The sequence below is a fragment of the Helianthus annuus genome, chromosome 2 (genome assembly GCF_002127325.2).
Source record: "Helianthus annuus cultivar XRQ/B chromosome 2, HanXRQr2.0-SUNRISE, whole genome shotgun sequence".
NCBI lineage: Eukaryota > Viridiplantae > Streptophyta > Magnoliopsida > Asterales > Asteraceae > Helianthus > Helianthus annuus.
Window position 1 is genome coordinate 156,753,115 of NC_035434.2, and position 17,734 is coordinate 156,770,848.

At 36.0% G+C, this 17,734-nt stretch overlaps 3 protein-coding genes across 5 annotated transcripts; 2 read left to right on the plus strand and 1 right to left on the minus strand.

Annotated features, from left to right (window-relative positions):
- The first annotated feature begins 248 nt into the window (after positions 1–248).
- LOC110924998 (E3 ubiquitin-protein ligase RHF2A) lies at positions 249–5,402 on the plus strand. Of its 2 annotated transcripts, none has more exons than XM_022168973.2 (9): positions 249–331; positions 1,022–1,159; positions 1,259–1,305; positions 1,393–1,455; positions 1,543–1,651; positions 2,150–2,511; positions 3,390–3,497; positions 4,080–4,396; positions 5,164–5,402. In XM_022168973.2, the coding sequence occupies exons 1-8, from the start codon at positions 302–304 to the stop codon at positions 4,354–4,356; spliced, it is 1,134 nt and encodes a 377-aa protein (XP_022024665.1). In that variant the 5' UTR covers positions 249–301; the 3' UTR covers positions 4,357–4,396; positions 5,164–5,402. The 2 variants fall into 2 exon arrangements, with proteins under 2 accessions (XP_022024665.1, XP_022024671.1); XM_022168979.2 differs by having other exon boundaries at positions 297–544.
- Positions 5,403–9,576: 4,174 nt separating this feature from the next.
- On the plus strand, positions 9,577–14,198 carry LOC110925010 (fasciclin-like arabinogalactan protein 17). Its single transcript, XM_022168985.2, has 3 exons — positions 9,577–11,122; positions 12,907–13,065; positions 13,865–14,198. The coding sequence occupies exons 1-2, from the start codon at positions 9,829–9,831 to the stop codon at positions 12,978–12,980; spliced, it is 1,368 nt and encodes a 455-aa protein (XP_022024677.1). The 5' UTR covers positions 9,577–9,828; the 3' UTR covers positions 12,981–13,065; positions 13,865–14,198.
- A 679-nt stretch (positions 14,199–14,877) lies between these two features.
- Positions 14,878–17,486, minus strand: LOC110925018 (protein WVD2-like 4). Of its 2 annotated transcripts, XM_022168994.2 has the most exons (6): positions 17,390–17,486; positions 16,267–16,729; positions 16,079–16,166; positions 15,923–15,994; positions 15,482–15,589; positions 14,878–15,367 (listed from the first exon to the last, which is right to left on the minus strand). In XM_022168994.2, the coding sequence occupies exons 2-6, from the start codon at positions 16,725–16,727 to the stop codon at positions 14,990–14,992; spliced, it is 1,107 nt and encodes a 368-aa protein (XP_022024686.1). In that variant the 5' UTR covers positions 16,728–16,729; positions 17,390–17,486; the 3' UTR covers positions 14,878–14,989. The 2 variants fall into 2 exon arrangements, with proteins under 2 accessions (XP_022024686.1, XP_035840908.1); XM_035985015.1 differs by lacking the exon at positions 15,923–15,994.
- Between the last annotated feature and the right edge of the window lie 248 nt (positions 17,487–17,734).

Genomic DNA, 17,734 nt, shown 5'->3' on the forward strand with positions numbered 1-17,734 from the left:
TTTACAAAATTAAACAAGGCAAACAAAAATACACAGGTGAGAGGGTAATATATAGGTACACGTAAAAGCATACGTATTGCATAAAAGTAAATATAATAATGGAAATATGTAAAAGTATAGATACGAAAATAAATAATTTAGATTATCGATAGGATTGATGGTTCATTAGTAAAGACAAAGACTTTAAAAACAGATACGAGAAAACATATTTGTGTTTAAACAAATTATTTAAATTAATTCTGTGAGATATTTCAATCAACCCTAATTTTTAATAATCATTTTTTTTTTAAAAGAAAGATGGATGAATGAATGGTATTGGAAGAATCAAAAGGTAAAGTTGTACTTCCATTTTCCATCTCCTCAAACCCTCCAAACGCTATCTTCCCTCTGTTTCTTTCATCAAAGCTTTCTTTGATGCTTCCCACAAATCTTGATAATCATAATATTTTTGGGAAATCATAAAAATTTCATCTTTTTTTCAACCCAATCCTTTTAGGGTTCTTGATCACACAATCTTTCCAGCATTTTGTCTATTCCCATGGAGGTAAATTCACAATTCCACATAAAACTATGTTTAATTCATCTAATATTTTGGATTTTCAAGAATTCATTCTACAATTTTGTTTCTTCATGAAATAATAAGTTGGTACCCATGAAAATCTTTAAATGTTTTTTTTTTTTTTTTTTTTTTTTGTGATGGGTATTTGATATTTATGTTGTATATGATTTATTTTGCAATCATTGTTAATCTTTTGGTGTTTTTTTCACCTACTTTATGGTGTAATTGAGTCTTTTTTCAGGTCTATCATCATAGATATAGAGGTGGGATTGAATATGAATATATGATTTATATAATAATTATGTAAAAAAAATGCAAACTTTTGGTACCAGCTGTACAAATTTGATGAATTTATTGGTCTATAATTGATTACAAACTGGAATTTCATGAAAGAACCTATGGATTTTCTACAAAAAATTCTTAATTTTTTTTATTATTTAATTGGATTTTATGTGTTTTTAGGTTCCAAAAATGGCAGAGGGAAAGAATGAGAGCCATTTAACTTCACCTGCAGCTTTTGTGGAAGGAGGGATTCAAGAAGCTTGTGATGATTCTTGTAGCATTTGCCTTGAAGCTTTTTGTGATAGCGATCCGAAAACCGTATTCATTTTATTCTTTTTTTTTTTTTTTGAATTTTTATATGTTTGTTATGAATACATGATTCATGTTAATTTATGTGATTTAATTAATTTATTTTAGGTCACTGGCTGCAAGCATGAGTTCCATCTTCAATGCATTCTTGAATGGTACAAATACAATTTTTTTTTAAATCAGATAAAAAAATTGTTAAAAAAACAGAAAATGTGACCGTTTTGATGTATTTTCGATAATAGGTGTCAAAGGAGCTCTAATTGTCCTATGTGTTGGCAAGCCATTAGCTTGAAAGATCCATCAAGGTGGCCTATTTTTTTTAAAATCTTTTATTAGCTTTTCGTATTTGTGTGTTTCGTATTTTGGTGTGCTAATGCGCGAAACATGTGCAGTCAAGAGTTATTGGAGGCGGTTGAACAGGAGAGACGGGTCAGGTTCAACCCGACAAGAAATTCAACGATATTTCATCACCCGACACTCGGTGATTTTGAACTACAACATGTATGTCACTTTCTGTAATTATGAATGTTGTTGCTTAGGGCTGCATACGAACCGAACGTTCAGCGAACAGTTCGGATGGAAGTTCGTTTAGTTAAATGAGTGAACATGAACAGAGGCTGCGTTCGTTCATTTATGTTCATTTGTGTTCGATAGTTCATTAGTGTTTTTATTTTTTTTTATTTTTTATTTAAATACTTCAAAATTCCTACAAATAAAATATTTAATAAGTATCAGTGTATTATATATTCTGTTCACGAACGCTTGTTTGTTTCCATTTGTGTTCATGAACGTTCGTTGCCTAAAATTAACAAACGAACACGACCACTTTTATTTCATCAATGAACAAACACGGACATAAAATCTCGTTCGGTTAGTGTTCATGAACAGTTCGTGAACACATATATTTTCTTAACAAACGAACACGAACAAGTTCGTTCGGTTCGTTTACAGCTCTAGTGGCTTGATGATAAATCTTTGACTTTTGACTTTACATTTCAGTTGCCGGTTGGTGTGAATGCTAGCGAACTTGAGGACCGAATCATCCAACATCTGGCTGCTGCAGCTGCTATGGGGAGGACCCACCACCACATGGGTCGAAGAGAGGGTTCGAGGAACCGAGGGTCAACGGGTCACGGCCGTCCACAGTTCTTGGTGTTTTCGGCTAACCCTAACGGACCGTCAGGAGCCACCGTGTCGGCTTCTGGTAGTCCGGTTCAAGAGCAAGCCGAACCTACTGCTGTTGACTCTGCTAGGGCATCGGCCTTACTTACAGCTCGTGGAGGTGCCACAATCCAACATATGACCTCATCTGGAACGCCTAACGGGTCAAATAGTCAACATTTGACCTCCGTTATTCATAGGTAAGTCACAGCTGTTCAATTCTTGTGTCTATTAATTTTTACACATGGTAGGTTTAAAAACGATCACATCTTTTACCTTTCGGGTATTAAAGGGTTGTAAAAGTTTTGAAAAAAATAGCATTAGTCCGGTTAAATTAATAGTATATACGTGTTATAATTAAAATACTTATATGTATTGTAATTGTTTGATTCCTATACGTGAGAAGGTTATTTTATTCTTAAAAGTTTGTATAGATTACAAAAAAATAATTTTTATTATTTTTTTAATATTTTAGTCTGTTCGGTTTAGGCGACAGGTTCCAAACCATAAACCGAAGACCGAATGGGAAACCCGGTTTTCCAAATCGTAAATTGTAAACTGAACCATGACACTTTTAACCCTGCCGAACTGGCCGATTTAGCTCAGTTTGGGTAATTCTTTAATAGAGAGAGTAAAGTACACGAATGGTCCCTGTGGTTAACTAGAATTTTGGATTTGCTCCCTAACTTTTCAAAAGTACACGAATGGTCCCTGTGGTTTGCACTTTGTAATGCATATAGTCCCCAACTAACAATCTAAAGGTTTCAGCATGTCTAAGTTAGGGACTAAAAGTCTAATTGCATTACAAAGTGCAAACTACAGGGACCATCCGTGCACTTTTGGCAAAAGTTAGGGACTAAATGCGTTACAAAGTGCAAACCACATAGACCATCCGTGTACTTTTGGAAAGCTAGGGACCAAATCCAAAATTTTGGTCAACAGGGACCATTCGTGTACTTTACTCTTCTTTAATATTACCTATAAATGAGCAAAATAACACCATTAATTTAACCAACATTATACCTTTGTGCATTTTTGTTGTATTAAATCATTAAAATATGTTACTTTGTACATACAGAAGCTCGAGTAGCCTGTCTTCCCTGCCCGATCAAGATCGAGCAGGGCCATCGGAATCGCAAACGGTTTCAGATACATGGCGATCAAGATTCAGTGCTTTTTCCACAAGGTATTTCTTTAATCTGTTTTATCTGAATCTAGGGGGTGCTAAACGGGTTGTGCTTGCGGGTTCAACGCGACCCGAACCCGAAAAATTTAGACAAACCCGAACACGACCCGAACCAGAAAATCGTGTCATACATATGAACCCGAACACGACCCGATTATTCGCGGGTTGACCTAAACACGACCCGCTCAAACCGAAATTTATTATTGTTATTTATTTTTTCTCAAATTAATATATTAGAGTTAAAACTTTACTAAAAAAACACAAATTTATATAATACATTTACATTTTAATTAAAAAGTCTTATATCAATTTCTCTTTTTAAGTTATAATTATGGCATAAAATACACACTCAATTCAACTTATGACATAAAAGATATTGTAAAAAAATAAATTTAATATAAACGGGTCAAACCGTCTACCCGTTTAGCTATACGGTTCGCGGGTTCAACCTAAAATTGACCCGAACCGTTTAGACTAAACCCAAACCTACAAATTTCGTGTTAGGTTCGTGTCGTGTCAGCAATTCACACCCCTATCTGAATCCATGTCTGAATTCTGAGTTACGTTTAATTTCTTATGAAGATATAAAGAATCACTTTCGAAGAGTACGAGAGGGTGGAAAGATAAACTTTTTAACAAAAGTCCGTCGATGTCAAATATCGGTTCGGAAGCAAGAAGAGAAGTTAACGCTGGAGTTACTAATATGTCTAGCGTAATTGAACGCCTTGACGTGAGAGAAACTGACGAACAAGATCACCATGATGACGATGATTCTTCATCGGGTAATTTAGTTCAACAGGTTCCGGATACTAGAGAAAATGACCATAATCGTGTTGAGACGGCTGGTGTTAATGTTTGACCAATAAAATCTTCTGCTGGCACTTGAGTTGCCACTAAAGGTGCGCGTTACTTACGTGTATTATGTCTTTTGACTTTTGTCACATGGTCAGACATCCCATCTTTTCTCAGTTAGCCAATAATAATCCCAACTGAGAATATTCTTACCACCGGTCCCTACTTTTTAACTACTTATTTCTCAATGGACCCCGTTAAAAAAACTTAACCTGGTTAGTTTTTTGCTGAGGTGGATAGATTTTTTTTGCTGATGTGGATAGTTGTTTTTTGCTGACGTGGACATATGAGGTGGGATTTTTTTTTTGTTTTTTGCTGACGTGGACACAAAAAAATATTTTTTCCACCTCATGTTTCTTCAGCAAAAAAAAAAAAACTATTTAGGTTAATATTTTTTAACAGGGTCCATTTAAAAACAAATAGTTTGATTATATTGGCCAACTGAGAAAATGTGAGATTACTAAAATTCCAATTTGCCTATATTCTTATGATTGCGATTCATCATCAGATGAAGAAAATCCTGCGGTTTTGGACTTTATGGTGTTTGGATTTGCGTTTGCGTTTTGGAACTGATTATCGCGACTTGAGTGCACGCTAATCAGTTCTTGGTGTATGTTTTTTTACAGCTACTTTTATAATTTAGTTATTGATATAAGATAATCTTCAAAACGCAAATCCAAACATGCCTTGTGTTCATCTTAGTAGCGTCTATAAAATGCCGATAACATACATTTTGACTTTTGTAGTCAAATTGGTCGTGGTTATTTTCTAATCATGGCGATTTTTTGTTAATGCCTTCTATTTTCGTTTGCAGATTGTCTGAAACTTATTTCCAGATTACCTCACCTGGTGGAAACTTGTAAAACTTTACATTCTGCATGTAAATCTTTTGGTATTTTGATTTGGATTTGTATTATCGTTCGGAATTTGAAATCTTTTATCGTTGTTAAATCTCTATGAACCGTACAACCATTAGTTTTGTCGAGCTGTATTTAGCAGTACAGCCTGACAAAACTTTTGTTTTGTTGATGAAAATTTTCTACTTGTCGAGAACCCATGAACTTACTAGTTAAGATAGTCCCTTGGGGTCGTGGCGGATCTGCGAGAAAAATTAAGGGTTATCCCAATTTTTTTTTACCTTACGTTTATAAAACGGAGATTTATTTACTGTACATTCCAGGGTATCCTAATATTTGCTCAGGGGGATCCGGTATATTTAATGAAACCTTTTTTTATTTAACTTTGCCAAAAAAAAAGTTGAGGGGTATCCCGTGCAAACAAGCCCTCTGAGTTGTACACTTCTGCCGGTTTAAATGGGTGGAGCATAAGATTGTCTAAACTCGACCTTGTCTTAGTTTAGGGTTTAATTTGTAAAGCTTGAATTCAATCTTGGTGAGTAGTTTTGGAGCTTGAGCTTGGGTCAAGTATCGTTTATTAGTTATCTAATTAATTACTTTATTTATCGATGTCTATATCCATACTAATATATAATACATTTGATGAGAGTAGACGTGTAATTTACTCTCCAATTTAAGACATCTAAGGGGCTGTTTGGCAACCTTTGACTGGTTAAGTGCTAAATCAATAAGAGGTTTGCCCCAACTTTCGGATTTGCCTCAACTTCTCCTAATTAGTACATTATTTAATAAATATCTCCTAATTGACACATGATTTTATCATTGGTTAGTATCACTAAATAGGTTAATCTCATAGCTGGCGATTTGTGATTAGAGTCATATAAGTCAAGTTTCTACATCTTAATTTTCTCCAATGTTTGGAAATGATTCGATTAAGTCTCCAAATGGAAATTACATCGAAATAGAAGGTAAACGGGCAACAAGCTGTGCCGCTAGCCCCTTTTTTAATAGCAAAACCAAGTTTTGTAAAAACTACATCCATATATCTTGAGATCATAACATTACAATGCATTACCCTTTGAACTCAACTAAGTAGGTCCACAGCCTCTAGCGCAAGGAAGCCAAAATCAAAAGCAAATGAGATAAACACGTATTGGTTGTCAAGACACGCTCTCACAAGATTCTTTATAGAGTAAACTGCCATTTTGGTCCCTGTGGTTTGGTCAGTTTTGCCACTTTAGTCCAAATCTCAAACTTTTTACATCTGGGTCCCTGTAGTTTCACTTTTGTTGCCATTTTAGTCCAAAATTCAAATCACCTCTTGTTTGGCTATTGAAATCTGGTTATTTTGTCTTTTACTTCAGGGGTAAAATGGTCTATTTCAATTTATTATAAATTAATATAAATTAAATTAATTATATTAATATCACTTTACCCTATAAAACCTTTGCCCAGATACATCATCATCTTCTTCATTTCTCCCACACCCACACCCAAACCCTAATCCCTAATCCATCATCTTCTCCCCTGCAACCATCTGATCGACCACCTCCCAAAACATCCACCACTCCAATATACTGCAGTTCTTTATGTTTACAGTTGATTGGAATATGCTGGCATTAACATGGAAGACAACGAAGGGATCGTTGTTAAGACCTCATCGCCAACCGCTACAGCGGTGATGAGGGTATCCGGTAATAAGCTGCCACATTCTGGTTAATCCAGTTGGCTGCAGTGGTGTTGGATAACATATTGGGTACCGAAATGATGATCCGAATCTTTGGTTTTCGATAGGGCTTTTAGAATATTTGGGTCAGCATCATAAAGACGGATATGGGTTACCTTTTGTTGCTGCAGGAATGAAACAAATTGTACAGGGGGAAGCAAGTTTGATATAGCTGTACCTATGTTTTCATCTCTTGCTTGTTGTACCTTAACCTCTACAAAGTAGATAAGAAAACTAACATTAGGGTTTCACTTTTTTCATCATTAGTTGAAGAAAAATCAAATCTTTTCAAGTGGGGTTTATGAATTAGTATTCAAAAAGGGATTTTTTGAGGGGAGAGGGGGGGGGGGTCTTTATGTTTTGGGAGGGGAGAAGATGGAACTGCAGTTCTTTGGGGTCTTTTTGTTTTGGAAGGGGAGAAGATGGAACTGGAGTTCTTTATGCAGGGTGTTCTTAATGTTTTGGGATTTTTTTGAATGGGGGTTCTTTATGTTTTGTTCCGTCGGCCATCACAATTGCATCTTGATGGAAATGGAGATAGATGGTGACGGTGGTGGAGATTGATGGTGGTTGAGGTGGTGATGAATGGTTGCATGGGGAGAAGATGAAGAAGATGAATTAGAGATTAGGGTTTGGTGTGGGGAGAAGTTGGGAAAGATGAACTTCTGACCATTTAAGAGGGTAAAGTGATATTTAATATTATTAATTTGATTAATATTATGTTATAATAAATTGAGATGGAATATTTTGCCTCTGAAGTAAAAGACAAAATAGCCAATTTTAATAGCCAAATAAGAGGTGATTTGATTTTTGGATTAAAATGACAATAAAATTGAAACCACAGGGACCCAGATTTAAAAAGTTTGAGATTTGGACTAACATGACAAAAGTGTCCAAACCACAGGGACCAAAATAGCAGTTTACTCTTCTTTATATAAGTACTAGTATTAAGCCCCTGCGTTGCAGCGGTTGTTGTAAAACTGTGTCAAGTAAAACCGATGCTATACCACTGTCATCGATCAGCAACACAAGCTCATAAAAACAAATTAAATAAAAACGAAAAAAATAATGCCGAGCGAAAAGCAAACGTAAAACCTTTGAATCACGAACGCTCGTTTCAGAGAAATTAAACCGTAACGTAAAACATAGAAAAAAATAACTCAGTCAATCCAGGACCCGCACGTTGGTCGAACTTGTTAAACGGAGAAAAAAAGATTTGCTGGGACGGTCTAGTCAAACGGGAAAAAATATACGAAAAAAATGTTGAACCCCACACGCACTTTGCAGTGCATTAACTCACAAAATTTAGAACGAAACGAAAAATTTGGGAAAGATGATAAGTATGGTGGACCAAAATTGAAAATAAAAAAGAGTTGGAATTAAATTGCAAATGATGAAAAACTTTGGGTTAAAAGTAAAAAAAAAAACAAAGGGTCTAAATTGCAAAATTGAAGTTATTTATTAATCTTAGATAAAGATAAGGATAAAAATAAATGATATCTATATATTGGTTATTAAATTGATATTAAAAGAAATTTATTAAATTATTATAAATAAAATTTATGAGGTTGAGGGAGAGAATGACATGTGTCATTATTTGGAGTCTTTTATTATAAGTTAGATGTTGTGAAAACGAATTCAACAATATTCTTATATAAGTTTACTTGAACGAAACTGAACAAACTTTCTTGTACAAATTTGAACCCCAATTATATAATTTATTGACAAATCAATAGGTACACTTATGAAGTTCGATATCTTGTAACTCACAACTGGCTCGACTCGATAACTCATTTACACCCTATCTATCTCAAACCCTCTTTTAAATTCAACAATATACCTACGTGGTTTTGTAAAGAGTTTTAATAAATCACGCAAGTAAATATGTGTAAGCGCATACGAGTAGTTAATCGTCTCGAGTAGGTAGGTTAAAATTGTGTCGTGTGTAAACACACAAGTGGTTAGTTGTCTTGAGCAAGTAGGTATAAATTCTGTGCTTATGATTTGTCCACTTTTTCCATTTTAGACCGAATTTCAAAATTGTATTATTTTCCTCCCTGATATTTTGAAACCTGCCATTTCAATTCAAAAAACTAACCCCACTTAAAAAAACTCATAACTCAGTAAACTTAGGGGTGAAAATAAAATTTAACTCTAGATTTTTTATTTTTTTTAAACTTATTCTTCTTCTTATTATTATTACTATTACTATTATTATTATAAAAAGAAGTTTAAAAAATAAAAAAAAAATTAGAGTAAGATGTCATTTTCGTTCCTGAGCTAACTGAGTTTTTTTTACCAAGGTTAGTTTTTTGGTCGAGAACGTCAAGAAATAAAATAATACAATTTTGAAATTTGACCTCAAATAGCAAAACTAGACAAACCATATGGACGTAAATGACACTTAAGTGTAATTTAAACCACCGACTGATTTGTGATATATCATCAAAGTTGCTTAGAATGTAAACAAGTTGTACTTGAATAACTTTTAACGTCTCTTTTGTGCTTTGAATCATGTGTGATAAATACTTTATGAAAAAAAAAAAGTAAACCAATTTAAAAACCATCCCAAAATATTAATTTTGTTCACGTATTAATTAATTATTAATTAATAATATAATAATATAACATGTTCACACAAGTGGCAGAGTATCTGCTTTGTAACCGCATGAGACATGTTATTTGTTCACGGGCTTCTGTCTCAAAACGACACCACATCCCACCGTTTCACCTTCACCCCCTTCTTTCTTCTTCTTCTTCCTCTTTCCGCCATAACCAAAACCTAGAGAGAGAAACCCTCCATTTCTAGAGAGAGAAACACTCAAATTCACCCTTCCTACTTCCTCCTCACTCTCTTCAACTGTTGTTAATCTCAATTTCAATCTTATTCACCGCCATGAATGTTCAGATCTACACCACATTGGGGATCTTATTTCTCATCGCCATTAACGCTAATTCAAGCTCTCCACAGATCAATTCAAACTCAGTACTTGTAGCTTTACTTGATTCACACTACACCGAGTTATCCGAACTTATCGAAAAAGCTCTACTGCTACAAACCCTAGAACAAGCAGTCTCTCATCACAACATCACCATTTTCGCACCGGATAACGAAGCTCTAACCCTACATTTAGATCCACAATTCAAACGCTTCTTATTCGAACCCGGAAACCTCAAATCGTTACAGAATCTGTTACTCTTTCACGTCATTCCGTACCGGGTCGGGTCAGACGATTGGCCCGAGGATTCCGGTTCCGGATCCGGAGCTCATTTTCAAACACTGTTGACGGAGGAACAATTACAGTTGCTGACGTCATCGGGTCGGAAGGTTATAAACGGGTTAGGGTTTGTGACCCGACCCGATGACGTCACCAGGCACGACGGGTTGATCCATGGGATTGAGAAGCTGTTAGTCCCCCGGTCCGTACAAGAAGACTTTAACCGGAGAAGAAGTTTGACTTCAATTTCAGCGGTTCAACCGGAAGGAGCTCCGGTTGTGGATCCGAGAACCAACCGGTTGAAAAACAAAAAACAGGTTACTGAACCACCAGCCGGTTCACCACCGGAACTACCGGTTTACGACGCGATGGCTCCGGGTCCGGGTCTAGCTCCGGCGCCGGCACCGGGGCCCGGTGGGCCACGTCATCACTTTGACGGAGAGAGTCAGGTGAAGGACTTTATTCAAACGTTGTTACATTACGGTGGGTATAATGAGCTAGCGGATATATTGGTGAACTTAACGGCGTTAGCGACGGAGATGGGGAAGTTGGTGTCAGAGGGTTATGTGTTAACGGTGTTGGCGCCGAATGATGAAGCCATGGCTAAGTTAACGGCTGAGCGGCTCGGTGAAGCCGGAGCGGCGGAGAGTATAGTTTATTATCATTTGATACCGGAGTATCAGACGGAAGAGAGTATGTATAATTCGGTGCGGCGGTTTGGGAAGGTGGAGTATGATACATTGCGGGTGGGGCGTAAGGTGGTGGCGGAGGAGGCAGATGGGTCGGTTAAGTTCGGGTCGGGTGAGGAGTCGGGGTATTTGTTTGACCCGGATATTTATACGGATGGGCGGATATCGGTGCAGGGGATTGATGGGGTTTTGTTTCCGAAAGAGGAGGAGGAGAGGGAGGCGGTGAAGGCGCGGCCGGGGCCGCCTGTGGCAGAGGTGAAAGTTGTGGCTGAACAAAGGAGAGGTGTGTTAACTGTTAATTAGTTTTGATATAATTGCATTATGCTATTAGTTTTCGGGTTTCGGGTCAGGTTGTTTGGGTTTTTGGCTTTGATATAATTGCATTATGCTATTAGTTTTCGGGTTTCGGGTCAGGTTGTTCGGGTTTTTGGCTTTGATATAATTGCATTATGCTATTAGTTTTCGGGTTTCGGGTTGTTCGGGTTTTTGGCTTTGATATAATTGCATTATACAATTAGTTTTCGGGTTAGGTTATTTGGGTTTTTGGCAAGGAAATAGTGACCCAATAACCGACCCATTTAAAGTTTGGCTTGTTTGGGCTTTTGGCCAGGGAATAGTGACCCGATAGCTGACCCATTTAAAGTTTGGGTTGTTCGGGCTTTTGGCCAGGGAATAATGACCCGATAACCAACCATTTAAAGTTTGGGTTATTCGGGTTCGGGTTAGTTCAAGTCGTGTTGTTCAGTTTTCGAGTTTAGATGTAATATAAAAAAATGTGTTTTTTTCACAATATTATGTTAAAAAATATCATATCACATAATGTTCAAAAGTCCCATAGCTTAATGTCCCACGTACAAAACACTCCAAATCAAATTGTATATATAAAAAAAGACAGTAAATGTCCGGGTTTTTTATTCGGGTTTCGAATTTCGGGTCGGGTTGTTCGGGTTTTTGGTTGGAAAAAAGTGACCCGATAACCGACCCATTTAAGGTTCGGGTGAGTCGGGTTTGGTTTATTCGGGTATTCTCTAATTCAAGTTCGGGTGGCTTCGAATCCGGGTTGGGTTTCGGATTTCAGATAAAGGACATCCCTAGCCATAGGGTTAATTTATATGGGTTAATGGGTCAAGCTAGTGGTTTGAGATTATTATGGTTCGGTTTTGATGGTTTAATGGTCTTTTTGACGGTTTGGTACTTGGAACCGAACGGACCGCCAAACTTAATTAAGTTGGTGGCTTACAATTTGGTCTTGGCCCTAGTCGGTTGGTGGGGTAGCGACGATTAATAATAATCAGGATTAATCAAATTGGAATTTTATATATAATTTTTCTAACTTATATACAAAATTTTTCAAAATTTGTATTATAATTGATTATTTCTCAAACTTATTAATCAAATTGGATTAATAAGTATAATTTTTCAGATACTTCAAAGATTTTGACCAATTTATACCGGAATTTGACTGCCTTTGACCGATCATTGATTTTAGGTCCTCGACTAGGTGTTTTTTAATAAGTAAACTACCGATTGCCATTACCGATTAAGCGGTAATTAATCCCAATTTTTACAACACTGGTCTTGCCGATTCGAAGTTTAATGGTTCAGCCGGTGGCTTGGAACTTGAAACCGATCGTGTAAACAGACCAATTATTCAACCATTTTTATCTATGTTTTTCATTTTTGAACTATATATGCATTATACACAAAACAAAATTGGATATCATAAATTTGATGGAATATATTTAATGAAATCTAAAAAAAATCCAGCTGGAATCCATGTTATGCAATCTCTACCACAGAGTTAATTACAATATCTTTTTTTGACAACTACCTGTGTCCTGTAATCATGCTTCACCATGTTGTACCATGTGTTCTGATACTTGTACACTATGACCAAAACATTAACTGTCACTTATTCTTGATCTGGGCCCCTTTTAGTTCTTGTCATGTTTGTCAATCATCATCCGGGTTGGTAAATCTTTTTGCCGACAATACCGTTCAATCACATCTTGTACATTGTGCTTTATAACTTGTACATTGTTAATGATTGTTTGCATGCAAATGCAGGGAAATTACTGGAAGTGACATGTTCGATTCTTGGAGCATTTGGACAACATTCTCAATTTACAAGCTGTCATTGATATATAAATATATTTTATTTATAAAACTGCTAGAAAATGCTTAAAAAAAGGAAAAAAGAACGGCCACAGAGCTGCAGACTCAAAGGTGAGCTTTTTATTTTTATCCATTTAAATTAGAGAAAATCATGAAAATGATGTACGTGAGTTAGCATGTCACACCAAATTATATAATGAGAATTGGATAATTTCGGGTGTCTATTTTGACTTACTATCATCGTAAATGTCATAAAGCATGTTTAAAGAACGAGTAAAATGTCATTTTCATCCCTAAGGTTTGGCCAGTTTTTGCGACTTTCGTCCAAAAGTTTGAAATATTGCCATTTTCATCCGGCTCATTAACTCCATCCATTATTCTCCGTTAAGTTAGGGTATTTCTATCTTTTTTGTTAACTTAAAGAGCAATTCAGTCTTTTCCACTTTATGTACAAAGACTGAAACCCTTGAAAAAGACCGAATTGCCCTTTAAATTAACAAAAAGAGGGAAATACCCATGACTTAACGGAGAAAAATGGTTGGAGTTAACGAGCCAGATGAAAATTGCAAGATTTCAAACCTTTTGGATCCATATGAGGAAAAACAAACGTTTGGACGAAAGTCGCAAAACTGACCAAACCTCGTGAACGAAAATGACATTCTACTCTTAAAGAAAATATATGCATAAGCAAAGGGTAAAATGTTGGTATGCAAAACATAAAGTACACGCGTTTACAACTATAAAGGTAAAAACTTGTAAAGAATATTAAAACTTCAAGATTATTTGATTACAATATTTACTTTGTAACTGGTGGCAAGTTTTTTATTAATTTGGGTTTATTTCTTAAAAAAAAAAAACTTGTATTGTAGTGTTATTAAATATAGAAATAAATAGATTTAAATGGTTGCAGGTATAGCAGGCAGATAAAGAAATGTTAAGCTGATGGGCTCTGCAGTTTGCATTCATTTTTGTTGATTTTTTTTGGGTGTTGTTACTATGAGTGATGTAATTACTACTAGTCCAAGTGAGGTTTATTGGAACAAAATATTATTATGCAAATACATAAATCATTTTGTGCGACTGGTCGACTAAATTTGTGACGATCATAGTCGCTTTCTCGTTAAAACATCCGTTCAACGCGTAGGATATCTGTCTGTTCATTTGTTTTTCAGGCCTAGCTGACACTGGTACTGTAATTGTGACTAAATTCATTATATTTAGATGCACATCTGAATTTCTTTTCATTTTCTCTATGCTTATTCATGTAAAAAACTGGAAATTGTCATTTTTAACATCTTGGGGTCTAACACTAGTTTTCATAAAAAAAAAAAAAAAAAAAACTGTTAAATTTTTCAGATTTTTGATGACAGAAACTATCTATATAATTAACTCTTAACAATTTTTTTATATTATTATTTTTTTCAAAAAATGAGCAACAAGAGAAAAAAAAAAAAAAAAACAAACAAATGGCTGGTTACCCTTTAAGCTAGAGGTGGACAAATCGGTTTTTCTAAAAAAACAGGTCCGGTTAAAACCGAACCTTTTTTTTTGGCAAAAAAACCGGTTTATCAAAACCCTGTTTGGTTTTTAAACCGGTATGAAGTGATGGAAACCCGAACTGGTAACAACCTTGGACAAAAAAAAAGCAACCAGTTTTTTTAGAAACGGTTCGGTTTTTAAACCGGTTTCAAATATCGAAAATAGGAACTGGCCTACAAACCGCCAGGTCGGGTCGGTTTGAAACCTGTTTTTTACAAACCGGTCTGGTTTTTTTAAACTGGTTTTTTTGCCCACCTCTACTTTAAGCCACTAAACACAGGGTGAAAAAAATAATAGTTTTAGCAACTTTCATATATTAACTAGTTAACATTGGTAGTTGTTGGATGAAGAATTTGTTGTAAGCAAATTGACATTTTTAAACTAAATAAACAAACAGATCCATTTTTACCAGTAAATTCACTGCATAGGAACCCTTTAAAACATCAAAACAAAAGCAACCACCATCCAGTTACATACACTTCATAAAATCAAAACTTCAACCTCCAACAACAATGTCCTTAGGTGTCATATCCTGATTGGCCGAACTCGAACTGAACCCGCTTTCCTGCACCGTATCGACATCTACACAACCTTCAACTTCTTGAGGTCTGTCATCCGGGGCGTTGCTAGCATTCTCCTCCTTGACTTCTGGTTTCAACCCCTTTTCTTTTAGCTTGCTAGTTTCCGCTTCTGATGTTTTGGTCAAAGATTTTCTGTTGTGCGGGTTGGAAGCTTTGTCACGGTTCGTGGGGTTGCACCTAGGTGACATGGTTTGGTCTCTAACGACTCGAGGACTCTCCATTGGTTCCGATGGCTTGCTCAGAGAGCTCTTGCTTCGGCCCAGCTTTGGTGATCTTGGACGCGTAGTTGGTATCTGTAAATGCAACACAATGTACAAACGGATAATCAAATGACCAGAATACGAATAATCACTTTGAAGACGCGAATCCAAACGCTCCGAAAGTAACATGAACACAAAGATAGATACCTTCTTGAGTTGAGGTTTGGGAGGGGGCTCTTTGTAAAAGTTTGGCATTGGTGTAGCTTTAAATGTCAAACTCTTTCTCAGTTTCTTTATCTCCTCTTCTTGGCTTTCCTGCATTATCACAAATTCAAAACATAACAATTAGCCGGTTCCCACTATTCCCACACCCCTAAAATCTTATTTTCACACCCCTCATGTATACGACCCGTATAGAGTTATACGGGTCGTATAGGAGAATGTTGCACAGGAAAAAATGTCAGAGAATGTTTTTTTGTCTCCATGTATACGAGCTGTATGACATTATACGACCCAAACCTCATATAATGTTATACGGCCCGTATAATGTTATACGAGCCATATAGAATGTTATACGAGCCAATTAGCCTCTAATTATATATTTATATATATTGTTTTGTTGACTAAAGAGTTCAAGAACCACCACACCTTTGACTTTGCTTGCATATTAGTCTTTTCTACTTCTTTTGCTTGAACTCTCTCCTCAATCTTTGAAAAAAACTAGTGAAAAAAATATCAAATGTACATAAGTAACATAACTCTTCTTGTCAATATTTTTTAAAACTAATGAAACAAACAATGCACCTGTTTTCGCCTTTCGGCTCGCTCATCCAACCTAAAAGAAAAACCCGAGGTGCTGCTCCTACGCCCCCCGCCAGGGGTGGTGGCATTTCTATTCAAGTCAAACAACGAAAAAAAAATAAATAAAAAAAATAAAAAATAAAACAATGAATCATAGTATGTATGACTAAGGTTTAAGTTAAGAAAAGTACGGTGAAGCAGTCGAACTGGCGCTATCATCTTCTTTAACCGCGGCTGCAGTTTTGACCGGTTTCAACCCAGTGGAAGTTCTTCTAAGCGCAAGGTTTGATCGCGAAGATGCTGATGTGGATAATGTGGGTTCCACGACTTGTTTCGCGAGGTTAGGTGATGGCGTTTTTGTAGGGAAAGATAAACTTTGAGACAAACTTGGTCTTGGAGTTGTACCAAATGTACCAGTTTTTTTACCACTGTTACCCATTTTGCTGTTCTTGACAGTACTCCCTTTGGTGGACACGTTACCCGCGTTTCGGGCTTTCGGCTTATCGGCATTGTCAGAAGGTTGATTCGCTTCGGTTCTTGATGAATCAACTTCTTCATCAACTTTGTTCAAATTTTCTACATCCGTCACGTTCGTTTTCACATCCTCCACAGCGATTTCGGGTTCTGAAGTAACCTCATTTCCGGACTCCATTCCTGTTCGAAAACATAATTTTTCATTAGCGAATTCGATGAAATGCGAACATAATTTTTCTAGAGGTTACTGGTTCGAGCCGTGGAAACAGCCTCTTGCAAAATGCAGAGTAGGGAGGGTTTTTTTTTTTTTTTTTTTTTTTTTTTTCAAAACTGGTTCTAAATTTGGTCAACAAAAGTCAAGACCGGTAACTTCACAAACCTGTATTCTAGTGGAAAATATCGGTTCATTTTTTTACCGGTTACTGACCTGGTTACAAACCGATGGTTTGGTATTTTTTACACCTTTAACGTATATCAGGCCCAAGTTGGCCCCACATCCCGGACCCTCATGCACCATGTTTTCTTTTATGACACAATATTTCTAATTGTAGTCTTACCAAAACCACTAGAGAAGATTAAACACGATCAACAAACTCGGGTTTCTAGATTTAAGAAACGAATATCAAATCGCTACGTTCGTGTTCTTAGTTATACGGTTAATAAAATCGAATCGCAAACACTGGTTTCTAAATTTTAAACATCCAACAAAATTGAAGATAAAAAAACTAACTAGAAAAAATCCACAAAGTGACGGTTAAAAAAATTTAAAACCGTTAAAAGAAAAAGGATGAAGAGATGAAACAAATATATATTATGATGAATAATAACGTAAAATGGTACCTTTGTAACAGAATGAATGAATGGAGGTGTTGATGATGACTGAAGAATAAGAAGAAGAAGAAGAAGAAGAAATTATAAGAAGTTATTATTAATTATGGTATGGGGAATTTATTTGTTTATTGATTTAGTGATGAAGAAGGAGAACGTGTGCCAACGTGGCACAACAAAGCAATGTGATTGGTCCCACGTCTAAGATCTTGGTACCCCAACAACTAATTAAAATGAGCTGTCACCGTTTTTTATGTCATATCAACAACGGCTTACGGTTATATATAATAGAATATGGAGGTGGTTGCTATGCTATGTTATGGTAATCATTACAAATTCAAAACTACATGCAATAAA